This window comes from Candoia aspera, chromosome 7 (genome assembly GCF_035149785.1).
Source record: "Candoia aspera isolate rCanAsp1 chromosome 7, rCanAsp1.hap2, whole genome shotgun sequence".
Classification (NCBI taxonomy): domain Eukaryota; kingdom Metazoa; phylum Chordata; class Lepidosauria; order Squamata; family Boidae; genus Candoia; species Candoia aspera.
Genome location: NC_086159.1, coordinates 72,082,035 through 72,096,745, shown reverse-complemented (window position 1 = coordinate 72,096,745; position 14,711 = coordinate 72,082,035). Strand labels below are relative to the sequence as shown.

Sequence of the window (14,711 nt, the reverse complement as noted above, 5' to 3'; positions counted from 1 at the left end):
TTGTTGTTGCTATCGTTTTTGGTAAAAGCAAACTGTCATGCCATCTGCAAATCAGGCAAGATGTTGATATTCTTGATTGAAATGGTGGTTTAATTTTGGGGTCAGTTTTGGGGTTATGAGATAGCCCTCCAAAGTTTTTGATTACTGTATAGTGGTCTACATAAAGGAAAAGATTGGGAGCTATCATACTGGGAGAAGGTTACATTTAACTTCACAGGAGGGAAGAAAGTATGTATGTATGTATGTATTTAAAACATTTCTAGAGTTGCCCATCTTAAACCAAACTCTGTGCACCAAGAGAAAACCACATATACATAATAAACCCCCCAAACAATAAAACCAATAACCAAAAAACAGAAAAACCTTGCACCACAGCCACACTTCCCTGACAGCCCACACATTCTTTCCCACTCCAACCTCATCCTCTCCCCATTTGGGGGGAAGAGCCAGGTGTTCAATGCCCTCCTGAAGGTTAAAAGTGTTCTGTTGCATCAGGTGGGCATCAGGTCAAGTTGCTTGTGGTAGTTGGGAGTGTGTGATTTCAAATATGAACAAAGTGCACGAGCAGAGAGAAGACCCTTTTTTTCCTACCGCAGCTCTCAAATTGGGAATAACTAAACAGGCAGGAAATTGGTGTATTGGAAAAGAGAAAGGCAGCACAAAGGGTAGGTTAAATACTCTCTCCCCATGCATATATTTAAATTGTAAAGCAGGTCCTTTGTGATTATTGGGTTACTTAAAACTAGGATCTCACTGTCACATGCATGGCAGTTTCATGTAATCTCAATATGTGTGTGCATGTGCATGTGAATGTGTATATGTGTGCATGTATGTGTGTGCATGTATGTATACTGTATATCTACACGTATGTATGTATGTATGTATAGAATTAAAAATATACAGAAGCTCAGAAGAAGGGGAAGAGGGATGCATCAAGAAAGTAAACTTGTCCAAGCTGTGCAACAGCACCCCCACCCTTTTTTTTTTCAATATTGTTTGAGAAAATTTTAGAGCCATTGGTAAAGCCTAAGCTGCAGATGCATTAGGTCAGGTATGAAATGTTTAAAGAAATGGTTCTATGTACTTGCGTGTTCTCCAATACCTATTGTAATGTACTTAAAAGCGCTCTTGGTGTTTTGTTTTGTTTTTTTAAATGGCTGGTTTCCTTTGGCAAGAAATGATTTTATTACTGCCTTTCTGCAAAGAAAAAAAAAACATTGAAACCATTAAAAGCAACAATAAAAGTGAAGAGAAAAGGACTTAAACTGATTCATAGCAGTCGGAGTTAATGTAGAGCTTTGTACTTTGCGATGTGTGCTTTGACAAAAGTGTATTAACTCAGCAATAAACGCTAGCAATAAATAACATTGCATGATATGAAACTGTGTCTAGGAAGATTTTTTTCCCCAAGCCCATTATTGTACAACTCAATTTATTCGGACAGTAATAAATAGGAACATGATATGCACACTTGCTTTTATCAGCTTGCCTTGCAAGGAAAGGCACATCAAACATTTTTTTCTCCTTGTATTTGGTGCAGTTGGATGAGATTTTGCAGCGTCTCTTCTTACCACTCAACTGTAGCTCTGTTTTTTCCAGAGATAAATTGAAGTAATGATATCCAGTCACTTAGGGAGAATGTCTGCTGTGATTTATTATTATTTATGAAATTTGTATGTAGCTGAATCATTCAGATTCCTAGAGTATTCCAAGATAAAAATCCCATAGAAATTCCAGTCAAGAAAAACAATTATTGCAACATGTCCTTGGTTAAAATAATAATGCATGTGTGTATATATCTGTTTTTTTTGAGTGTGTGAATATTTCACTCCCAACCCTAATAACACTAAGTCCGCTAAACAATTCATTGAATCAAAATCAACAATAACAGTAATGATAACAGTAAAAAAACCAAAAACATGTAATTAATAATATATAAAATATATTATTATAAAATTATTATTATATAAAATATATATTATATAATAATATATAAAATATATAAGGGACACGGTGGCGCTGCGGGTTAAACCGCTGAGCTGCTGAGCTTGCCGATCGGAAGGTCAGTGGTTCGAATCCGCGTGACGGGGTGAGCTCCTGTTGCTAGTCCCAGCTCCTGCCAACCTAGCAGTTCGAAAACATGCCAATGTGAGTAGATTAATAGGTACCGCTTCGGCGGGCAGGTAACGGCGTTCCATGTAGTCATGCCGGCCACATGACCACGGAAGTGTCTACGGACAACTGCCGGCTCTTCGGCTTTGAAACGGAGATGAGCACCGCCCCCTGGAGCCGGATATGACTGGACTTAATGTCAAGGGAAACCTTTACCTTTTTAATATATAAAAAATAATGATGATGGTGAACAATCATATCACAAAAGTCTTCTACAAAAGGGTTAGCTTTCACTATTCCCTGCAAGGCCATTACTGCGTGGAGGCAAGATAATTTTAAGGAGGATTTAGAATTAAAATATAGTGGCAACTATTCTGACATTCTCCTGTAGAGACTAATACAGATACCCATTTGTTAGGGCTGGATAAGGAAATGGTGTCAGCCCTTTGAGGCAAGCCAAGAACTAGGCACAGCAGGATCTTGGGAATGTTCTTTCTTGCACTAAGATAGACTAACAGAATCTTGAAAGACTGCCCAAGATTCTCTCTGTCCCATCTTATAATAAACAAAATCAAGGTGGGGTTATTTTGAATTTCTTTCTCAAATTCCCTCTTTCTCAGGACTGTGTAATCTCTTCAGCAAGTCTGTTCTTGTGCCTTCCTTCCTCAAGGTCAATTCTATATTGCTTTACAAATGGATAAAGCTATGATACCTGATTTAATTTAGATATAAATGAAAATTCAATATAGTTGAAATGCTTAAACATCATGTATTTGACAGCTGTCCCTCTCTCTCACACTAAACATTAAAATTTGGTGGCAGAGTTTGCTATGGGGGCTGTATCCAAGAGATTGGTAGGGGCGGTGTTCCAGCTAGCTTGGAAGTCTAATCATTGGTTACTTCTAAATTATTTTGAGGTTGAGGGGAGGAACAATGCATGAGATCCAGGGAGGACCTCAAAATGTGTTTTGCTTTTTTTTTTTGATGCATTCGAGTGTTGACTCCTGGCGACTGCCTGGATTAATCCCTTCAGTTTTCCTGGCAAGGTTTTTCAGAAGTGGTTTGCCCTTGCCTGCTTCTTGGGGCTGAGAGAGAATGACTGGCTCAAGGTCACCCAGCTGGCTTTGTGCCTAAGGTGGGACTAGAACTCCCAGTCTCCTGGTTTCAAGCCAATTGGGTGGACTGGAAATGGTGAGGCTAGTCCTCTTTTAGGCATGGAAGCCAGCTGAGTGACATTGGGCCACTCCCTCTCTCTCAACCCAACCTGCCTCGCAGGATTGTTGTGGAGAAAATATGAGGAGGAACACTATGTCTGCCACCTTGACTCATACAACAAAAAGGGGAAGGGTATAATATAATAAATAAATTACTAACTTTCAGGGTAAAATTATTAACTTTAGTTAATAAACTAAGCAAATTTGGCCTGGCTAGTGCTTAGATAGTGGACCACTAGGCAATTGAACAGCTTGTAGTCCAGACTGAGAAACTGAAAGAAGTCAAGTGCCAAACCACTTTCATACTGACACCAAGGAAACACTATGCTTTTAGAAGGAATAGGGAAAATGAATAGGAAGGGACATGCAGTGTTTGTTACATATTCATCTTCCTGCCTGAAAATAATATACAATAGATTCAAAGCAAATGAAAGCTTGTAGTAGTCCTTGAAAGAAAATAATAATAATAATAACCCAAGGATCAGTACTGTAAGAATTTAATCCTTTCCATCTTCTTGGTGGAAATCTGTCCACTGAAAGGGCTATATTCACTGAAAAGAAATATTTTTGGAACCAATAGAAAATGTTATCCCATTGAGTGTAAAATAACAGTTTCAGATGGGCTACATGCTAGAAATGCTGGTTTGAGTGTCATGTTTCCCATGAGTCTGTTCTTCTTGTATCTTTTCTCAACTGCCAAATTTTCTTCCCAATCTTTTCCTGCAACTATTGAAGATTCTAGATGCTTTTTTGTTTGTTTGTTTGGTGCCTTTGAGTCAGTGTTGACTCCTGGTGACTGCCTGGACTAGTCCCTGCAGTTTTCTTGGCAAGGTTTTCCAGAAGTGGTTTGTCATTGCCTTCTTCTTAGGACTGAGAGAGAGTGACTGGCCCAAGGTCACCCAGCTGGCTTTGTGCCCAAGGCAAGACTAGGACTCACAATGTCCTGGTTTCTAGCCTGGTCCCTTAACTACCACACCAAACTGGCTCTCTCGAGATGCATCACATTTCATAAAAACAATAACACCATACATTGAAGCAGCATCTATAAAGAGCATTATAACAGCCACATTACAATCAATCATCACCCAAACCACTGTGTCTCTTGATATGGCACCTTGTGCTTTGAAGTTTCTAGGGAAGATCACTATCTTAATGCCTTTCTTGAACATCATCAAGGAGATGATAGTCCTAACTCCAGGGAGCAAAGTCTTCTAGAACAAGGGAGATACAACAAAGAAGGGCTGTAATAATATCCCTGAAGGGAAAGAGTTCACAGTATCCCCTTTCAGCCTACATGCATTGGATGGGTAAATCCTACTTGGAGGAGACAGTCCTGAACATAATTTATAAGATTTGATTTTAATTCCCCAGGCAGTGTTGTGCTTAATCAACTAATAGTAGAAGAATAGAATCCTTTTTTCTTCCCTCCTGTGCCAAAGTTCAGTTTCTCTACTGCTTCTGAACAAGTATGGCAATATTAGTTTAGATTTGGCATGGATGAGTGCAGAAGGCTTATTTATTTTAATTGCTTTCGGTTCAGATGAAATCTAAACAGAAAAGCACACAACTTTTCTCTTAAATCCAAACTAATAGTTGGCAAAACCCAACTGTTTTTAAGCACCACAGAGAAGAAAATGTGTGGTGTTTGTGCTTCATACATATAAGGAATAAAATAAAAATAGATGGTTGAAAATATTGCGTAGTGCATCTTTCAGCAAAATCACAGGGTATGATGGGAAAGGAACTTCCATAGGCCATCCCCAAGTGAGACAAAACAGCAAATCCTTTGGTGCAGAATACAATCTTGCTTTTGTTTTATTTTTTTCAAAGTCTAAGAAAACATTGAAGAAATAGACTGCTTAGTTAACTTTAGTTGTATTTATGCTCAGAGACTAGCCGTATGGAATTCTCATGCAAAGAGCATGGGATTCCGGTATTTGTTCCAATCATAAGGTACACAAAGAGCTTGAATGTGTCTGTCTGATCTTGCATTGTACAATCATCTCTGGAGTTGCCTGCAGTCCTCCTGGCTTCCTACAATTACATTAAATCCCCAAGGAAGACCTTATTAGGTCTTCTTCATTCTTAAGTTTTCAAACCAGGAAGTATGAGCAGTCCAGAAGTTATCAAGAACAGAGATGGAGATGGAGATGGAGAGATGTTAGTGGAAGAAAAGAAAAATCTACTACCAACAGCACCGTATGTGATCTTGCAACAATAATTGCAAAAAATGCAAAAAAATAAAAATAAATAAAAAATTGAAATCACCATAAAATCTCGGTAGAAGAACTGGAGCAGGGAGTTAATCCTTTCACAGGGAAAGAAATAATGTAGGTGATTTTCAGCACCATATTAGAACCAGCAAAAGCTAGTTTTTAGGTTAGCTCCTCCAGTTACATTCTTATGCTACATTCCAAGCCTGGTACATATTGTGCAAACCAGTTGGTGGACCCTGTGTCATCATTTGGAATGCTATCTCTCAACTAACTTCAAAATGATTTTCAAAGTGCTTTGAAATGATTGTTTTCCCAGTGGTTTTGAGCATTTTGCCTTATTTTTCAATAATTTTCTGTTTTGTTCATACCCTCAGCAGAGTTAGGGGAATAGTTCAGTAGCAATGAATTACTTCCCCAAGCCCTGAAGCTAAGGATGGTGAAGAAATACTGCCATGTGAAACAACAAAGCTTAAATCTAAGATTCTCAGTATTTTATGCTCAGAAAGAGCTTTCAATTATCTTCAGATTAACCATTTGTTTGTTTCTTGCTTTGGCCTATATGCCCCTTGGTTTCTAGTGTCTCCAAGCTGCTTAGAGTTATCAACACAATAAGGTTAAAGAGCAGAATCCATAAGAACAAACTTGCAGTCAACCTGATGTACCCCATTCAAAATAGCATAATCTTCATTCATCCTGAGTATCCTAATGTCACAAATATTACTTGGGAAAAAAATAAGAAAAGTTACTTGTGTTGGCTGAATCAATCCCTAAGTCAAGCTTTTAAAAATCTGTTAGTGTTGTCACAGAAACATGAATGGAAAGGTGACTGTATCCTGAGAGTAACTTTCTTGGAACTTAATAGGAGCTACTTCTGAATTGACCTCCATAGACCTATGCTGTTCATTGGATCATGATTATACTATTGTCTGTGTGGATTCATTTGGGCTATATGTCTATTCTTGGTGGCCCCAAAAAACCTGAGTTGGAGAGCAGCATAGAGATTGAAACAATATAAATGCATGCATGCATATATACATATGTAGAGGACATTCATGCCTATTTAGGTCCACTTCATATTTTATGAGTGTGTGTATGTGCATGGGTACATATAACATTTCTGAAGTGGACATCTAAACTGTATAGTGCAAATGAAGCAAGTAAGTATCTGAAAATATGTGTCTCATACTAATAATACTGCCATGAAAAGCTCAAAGTAGTATATACTTGATGATAAACATAATTAATAACTATGTACTGCACTGTAGCATCACTGTCGAGCTATGAATAACTTAATCCATGAAGATTAATGCTAAGGGAGAGGGTGGTTAATCAAAGGCAGGGAAATGCTTCCTGTCTCTACATGCTTCGAGAAAGCTGGGGTATCACAGTGAGACAAAAGGGACAGTCAGTTATAATTCTAAACTGTCTCTTGGGGAATTAAAATTTATTCCTTGGTGATATGGCAGAAGCCATGATCATGACATATTTTTAATTGCACTTTGATGGAGTTATATATTTTATGAGCTAAGAAGCTAACAGTTCGATTTCTTTGTTACAAATGGGAACCTGATCTGTTAAAGATCATAATGTAATAAATTAATTGCTAATATGGTGTAACTAGGTTTTAATCTATCTTGAAGTGTCCCTGCAGACTGATTATCGTATTTTATTTTTAAAAAGATGTTTTCTTAGCTAGATGAAGCAATGGAGGTTGAGCTCTTTTCGTTAGCATGCGTCTGGCAAGCGGAACTGACAGTCAGTTTGCAGACTTCTCAAGAGTATTCTGTGCCGTAGCAGGGTGGGTTCCACATAGTCCATTGTGTCTCATCATGAATGTCAGAGAGGTCACACAACAAGCTGGTGCAAGTTCAGATGAGAAGGGTCTAAGGCAAGAATGTCCATTCCCAACACTGGAAGGAAACATTCCTGAAAGTGAACAGGAAAGGGGGAGGTGAAAATGTTGGTTATTCTCATCTAGGTTAAAAGGATTGTTTGTTTACTCATCTACTTATTTAATTTATACCCTGCCTTTCCTCCAGCAGCTCCCCCTGATGGATGATCCTGTTACTGCCTTTTTGAGCTCATACTGGTATTCTTGCTATGGCATTTTTAACCCTTTTTTCTGATGATTGTGTGCCGCTTAGAGCCCATGAGAATGGAGGGACATCGAAGGATAGATAGATAGATAGATAGATAGATAGATAGATAGATAGATAGATAGATAGATAGATAGATGATCTACACTGCATGCCTTCTTCTTATGTTTTTTTCCCCACCACAATCATGAGAAATTGGGCCGTTTAACCTTCAGTATTGCTTTTGTCTTCTTGTTGATTTCATAGCAAGCCTGGGGTTGTCAGCTTACACTGATTTCATTTGCAGTTTCCTAGTATTTCCATAATAGAGATCCCTTGTAAGTTGAAGTGATGTCACCATTACACTGACAGTTGATTTAGAAATGTCACATGACAATGAAATATAAAGCATAGGAGTGGTTTACACATGGCTGCAGATCCTTTGATTTCTCAGCTTTATCAGCCCTTGCCCTTATTCATTCCCAGTTGTACATGTGCCAATTCCATTGGAAAGGTTTGAGATGACTAGACTGGACTATCTGTGATTCTAGACCTAACAGGGCTCATTTGTAGAAGCAGTAACTCTGCAGTTGTTAGATCTATGTGAGATGGGTGGCTATACAAATATGATAAATAAATAAATAAATCTCATACGTAGAAGGTTGATGCAGATGAATTAATCCTAAACAAGAATGGCAAATTCATTTTCCTCCCTATTTCATCTTCTATTTTATTGCTGAGATTTTGTGTGAAACTTGTGGATGTTTTTAACAGGCAGACAATCAGAACTGGATCCATGTCTTCCCAGGAGGCTGCTCTTTAAAAATTTTATTTCGTTTTTCCTAACAAGGATGCATAAACTGGGGTGTGGGTGTGTGTGTCAAAAGGAGCACTCTGAAAAGTAGGCCCAGCACATTAAATTTGATGCAGTTTACTTATGGGACCATTTTATTAAAATGACATCTGAGATACTGCTAATGTGATTGCCTCTCATAATTACCACATTAAAACTGTAATTTAGGAGTAAATATGAAGGACAAGGCTTTCTCTCTTAGTGACCTTCTGGAGAAGGTTATGTCTTCCCCTCCCAATGATTGTGGTCTAGAAGGACTTGTCTTTTCTTCTCATTGACTCCTTTCTGAAGAAGAACAACTCAATAGAAGAGAATATCTGTAGCTCAGGGTTGAACTGTGGAATCCTTGATGTTCTCTGAGTTTGGTGTTTTCTTGCAGACGTTTCCTTACCCAACTGGGTAACATCTCCAGTGCACTGAAGATGTTACCTAGTTGGGAAACAAAACGTTATTGAAGATGTCACCAAGTCAGATAACAACATGTCTGCAAGAAAACAACCCAGCTCAGAGAATACCAAGGACTCCACAGAAGAACATGTCTTCTCCTTTCCCAGAGTCCTACAATAAATTAGTGAATGGATATCTATAGAAACCACAGCACACAGAGACAGGCATTCCACATGCAAACACTGGGACAATTTGACCCTAAAGAAATGGATCAGATGCTGAAGGTGTGAATATTGTTCTTATCATGTTAATCACCCCAGGAAAGGAATGATTGCCTTCATTTGCTTCTTTTTCTGAACAGAAAAAACAAAGGGAACTCTTATGGAATAAGGATCAGCAGCTATTTACTGAAAGAACAGAGTTTTGCTTTCATTGCTATTCAAAATTATGACTTGCAGAATACTAAGCGGTTTAGCATTCTGGTGGTTCTTTGACAAGTATACTTCACTGCTTTCCTTGGTATATTCCCAAATTCTTAAGGCAAGGGATTCTGAATTGCTTTGAAGAAGGCCAGTGTTTCAGACCTAGGTTCCTTAAGGCGGGGGGGGGGCGGAATCTGTATGACAGTTATTTATTATTTTTACCAAATGTATGAGTGATTGGAATTGAAAATCAGATACTTTGGTTTTGTAGTTATTTAAAATTCTTGTGGAAGAACAGACTGCTGATCCTTTGAGTGTGGAGTCAGGATAAGAATAGTAGCAAGTCAAAGCATAGGACGTAATGTGTTTTCACACCAGTTAATGAAGATTAAAATATCCTGATTTAGTTGGTTTGCAACAATAGGGAAAGGCTTATTTATGCAACTTCCCTCAAGGCTTAACACTTTATCAAGTGATGCTGAGCTGTTATTTCTTGGTTACAGTCATGGAAGGACCAGGTAATGCATTTGCAAAATGCTGTTCCTGGCAAAAAGGATCTTTAGAGCTCTGGATGAATACCCACCCATGACAGCTGACTATGGATACATGAATATCGGATTCCAGTCCATATCATTTCTGCCTGTCTGTACTCACAAGTCGCAACAGTAAGAACAGACCACGGAACAACGGACTGGTTTAAGATTGGGAAAGGAGTACGGCAGGGCTGTATACTCTCACCCTACCTATTCAACTTGTATGCAGAACACATCATGCGACAAGCTGGTCTTGAATCCAAGGCTGGAGTTAAAATCTCTGGAAGAAACATTAACAATCTCAGATATGCAGATGATACCACTTTGATGGCTGAAAGTGAAGAGGAACTGAGGAGCCTTATGATGAAGGTGAAAGAAGAAAGTGCAAAAGCTGGCTTGCAGCTAAACCTCAAAAAAACCAAGATTATGGCAACCAGCTTGATTGATAACTGGCAAATAGAGGGAGAAAATGTAGAAGCAGTGAAAGACTTTGTATTCCTAGGTGCAAAGATTACTGCAGATGCTGACTGCAGTCAGGAAATCAGAAGACGCTTAATCCTTGGGAGAAGAGCAATGACAAATCTCGATAAAATAGTTAAGAGCAGAGACATCACACTGACAACAAAGGCCCGCATAGTTAAAGCAATGGTGTTCCCTGTAGTAACATATGGCTGCGAGAGCTGGACCATAAGGAAGGCTGAGCGAAGGAAGATCGATGCTTTTGAACTGTGGTGTTGGAGGAAAATTCTAAGAGTGCCTTGGACTGCAAGAAGATCCAACCAGTCCATCCTCCAGGAAATAAAGCCAGACTGCTCACTTGAGGGAATGATATTAAAGGCAAAACTGAAATACTTTGGCCACATCATGAGAAGACAGGACACCCTGGAGAAGATGCTGATGCTAGGGAGAGTGGAAGGCAAAAGGAAGAGGGGCCGACCAAGGGCAAGATGGATGGATGATATTCTAGAGGTGACGGACTCGTCCCTGGGGGAGCTGGGGATGTTGACGACCGACAGGAAGCTCTGGCGTGGGCTGGTCCATGAAGTCACGAAGAGTCGGAAGCGACTAAACGAATAAACAACAACAACCCCCAAAATCATTTAAAAAAGTGTAAATATGTGCATTTTTGTGTATGATCTGTCGATATAAATGTTTTTAAAGATTATCAATATGTGCATTCTAAACACTTGGTGTGTTTTGAATTGAAACTTACTATGAGACGTTTGGGAATGTGTTGGTAACTAAGACCCAAAATGCACATGAATCTAGGGCAGGAGTGCAGAATGTATAGCCCTTCAGGTGTTGTCGTAACACAACTCTTAATAAACCTTATAAGCGTGATCAGTGGTGAAAGATGCTAGAAGCTGTAGTTCAGTAACACCAGCAATCATGATGGGTGTGTGTGTGTGTGTGTGTGTCAAAAAAGGCAAGATGGTGGTTGTGCAGCAGAGTGATCCAAGTCCCACTCCTTTCTGTATGCATGTACGAAAGGAATGGGGCTACAATTATCCTGCCATGATAACAACCTTGCCTTTTTTGACACCGGCTGAAGCATTCCAGATTCCTTTTCTCTGACCTGTTAGAGACACTTCATGTCAGTTCGTACTGGAATTCACCAGTTTGCTTCCGGGTCCAATTCAAGGTGTTGGTTATCACCTTTAAAGCCCTACATGGCATGGGACCAGGGTACCTGAGGGACCATCTCGTCCCCATAACATTGACCCGTCCCACCTGGTCAGGCAGGGAGGGCATGCTACGGACCCCATCAGCAAAGGAATTTCATCTAGCAGGGTCCAGGAGGCGAGCCTTCTCTGCAGTGGTGCCCAGCCTTTGGAACATTTTGCCCCCGGAGTTGAGACAGATTTCCTCACTCTCGGACTTCCGGAAGAAACTTAAGACCTGGTTCTGCCTCCTTGCTTGGGAGGGGGAGAGAGATAGCTCCACCTGGGGATGGCTGGTGCCATAGTACCCCTTAATGATCCATCTCCACTTGGATTTCATGTTTGCTTTTATGTATATTTTAATGTAATTTTTATCTGGCTATGTTTTAATGCTATTTATTGTAAACCGCCCAGAGTCCCCCATTGGGGGAGATGGGCGGTGATATAAATGTAATTAATAAATAATAATAAATAAATAAAGGTCAAGATTAGTCTACACACTGAAAGCGATTTAGACAGAATCTAAACCTTACCTGTTTTGAAATTCAGCACCAGTGTGTCATGTGATAGTTATGTATGCTTAACTTATCTACAGTAATAGCTAGTGCTTATGATTTCCTTCTTGTCTTTCTCCTACAACCAGTGTCCATTAAAATCCTTGACATACAGAATTATTTCACTCCTGCTTTATTACTCTCTCACTTTTTCATGAATATTATTCTGCACCAGTGTTGTTAACCCCAAGCTATAATTACCTAGCTTTATGCTAAGTTAAATATGAGCCTACAGCTCTAAAAAAAACTAGGGGAGAAATGCTGTGGGATACACAGTAGTTTAATCATTTCCCTTCCCTTCCCCCCCTTTTTTTTTGAGTTAAACAATTTCCTAAGAAAATGCAGTTAAAATTGCAGAGTTGCAAAAATTAATTCAGAGAAGGAGGAAGAAAAAGTATTTGTGACTTGATTGCAAAACAAATAAATCTTAATTGATCTTAGCTAATTCAATTCTTAGAAATATTAAATGAAATATATTTCTGTGACTTTTTCAGTATTGATTCTGGCCTGTCATAGCATGTGAAAATTGCATGGATTAGTTGGCTGTATCATGTTTTTTAAAGGGCCAGTTGCAAATAATAGTTTCCATTAATACAACAGTGTTGTTTGGATGACTGGGTAAGGCTATTTTGGATGGTTAATGAGTAAAGTGATTTACTTAAGTGTAAAAAAGCAGGGCAGTCATTTTTGACAGAGAAATTGTTTCATTTTTGCTTAAAATTCTGATGGTCATGCTCAGACTTTTCACTTTTATTGTGATCCTATTTCTTTTCTTCAAGGTAAGAGTGTTGGTTTTTTAGCTGTAGAAAATACCTCTAATGAAACTCAGCAGCCACTGAAGGAAAATTAATTTCAGATTTCTCTTTCTTTTACAGAACTACAGGAAACCAAGACATCCCAGTTTTACTCTCTTTCCCATCACCCCTTAGACTACAGGATATTAGTGATGGATGAAGATCAAGACCGGATCTATGTTGGCAGCAAAGATCATATTTTGTCTTTGAATATCAATAATATAAGCCAGGAGCCACTGAGCGTAAGTTCACAATGTGGTAGATTCATAAATTTTCTATGTTTCACTGAGCAGTTGTTGCTTAAAATGCAGGTAGTCGTTGACTTACAACCACAACAGGGACCAGAAAATTTGTCATTAAATGGTCCAATTACTAGGTGAGGAATCATGAAACCGCACCTGATTTCACGACATTTTTGCAGTGGTCATTAAGCAAATCACCAGAGTCGTTCAATGAACCACATGGTTCCCCATTGATTTTGTTTCTCAGAAGCCACCTGGAAAGGTTGCAAATGGCAATCACATGACCCCAGACACTGCAACCATTGTAAATATATGCTGGTTGCAAAGCACCCAAATTTTGATCACATGTCTCAAGGATCACATGTCTGGTCAACCAGAGAGTTTTATGAAGGGGAAACAAAAAGATGGCAACCACAATAATACGTTAAAAAAAGATGGCAACCGCAATAATACGTTAAAAAAAGATGGCAACCGCAATAATACATTGAAAAAAAAAAGGCAACCACAATAAGACATGGCTGAGGCCATCTTTTTCGTATAAACATATGCATGAAGTAATAGGGCATCATAATATCTCATAGTGTTTCCTGGGCATTTTCAGACAAGTGTGTTTGCGTGTGTGTACATGCACACACGCTTGCACATACACACATGCCAGCAGTGTTTCCCAACAACCTAGAAGTTCAGCCACATGGCTAAAGAAAAAAAATGTCTTCCTCTACAGAAACATTCTCTGTCTTTTGGCCTTGATGGCGCCCATCTTTTCTTTCCACGCATAGAACTCAAAGTAACCTGTTTCCCCACTACTCCCCATCACACATGGATACAATGCAATTGTATCACAATTGCAGTATTGACAACAATTCTAGGATGGTGGTTGGAAGTGGCTTGTACTGACCCCAGCATATAGGTTGGAAAAAATAACCTTAAAAAAAAAGTGGATCCAGAGTAAGCATTAGAGATCAGTTCTCCCAGTTCACATGGCTATTGGCAGCTGACAAAGTACTGTATGTCTCCTGGTGTTTCCTAAGAATGTTTCCTGTTGATTTTTATTCACCTCTATAGGTTTTAGACAAAATACCCACCAGAATTTCCCACATAAAACAGATATTTTTGTGTGCTTAGTGCCCAGAATGTTCCACATAAAACAGAGGTATTTTTGTGTGCTTAGTAAAGGTAAAGGTTTCCCTTGACGTAAAGTCCAGTCGTGTCCGACTCTAGGGGGCGGTGCTCATCTCTGTTTCAAAGCCTTGGAGCCGGCGTTGTCCATAGGACACTTCCGGGTCATGTGGCCAGCATGACTCACGGAACGCCGTTACCTTCCCGCCGAAGCGGTACCAATTAATCTACTCACATTTGCATGTTTTCGAACTGCTTGGTGTGCAGGAGCTGGGACGAGCAACGGGAGCTCACCCCACCGCGCGGTTTCGAACCGCCGACCTTCCGATCGACAGCTCAGCGGTTTAACCCGCAGCGCCACCGCATCCCCTGTGTGCTTAGGGCCCTCTTATTCCTATCAAGAACTCAACATTAACATTGCTAAAGTTTTTTCGCTTCCACATATGCTGCATTTGTTTAGCTTCTGGAGCAAAACATGTCAGTAAATGCTCTAATGCAGTAGCATCTCTAACATATTTCTTTGGGTATT

General features: G+C 39.4%; 2 protein-coding genes across 2 annotated transcripts in view; one reads left to right on the top strand and one right to left on the bottom strand.

The window, feature by feature from the left end:
* The window catches only part of LOC134500729 (platelet glycoprotein 4-like), a 461,190-nt gene that overhangs the window by 213,905 nt on the left and 232,574 nt on the right, over positions 1 to 14,711 (bottom strand). The gene's annotated exons all lie outside the window — the stretch shown is intronic.
* SEMA3C (semaphorin 3C) overlaps positions 1 to 14,711 on the top strand; it is a 175,298-nt gene that overhangs the window by 74,754 nt on the left and 85,833 nt on the right. Inside the window, exon 3 of the mRNA XM_063308094.1 lies at positions 12,903 to 13,063. Coding sequence (XP_063164164.1) covers positions 12,903 to 13,063 — 161 coding nt within the window. The remainder of the gene's footprint in view (positions 1 to 12,902; positions 13,064 to 14,711) is intronic.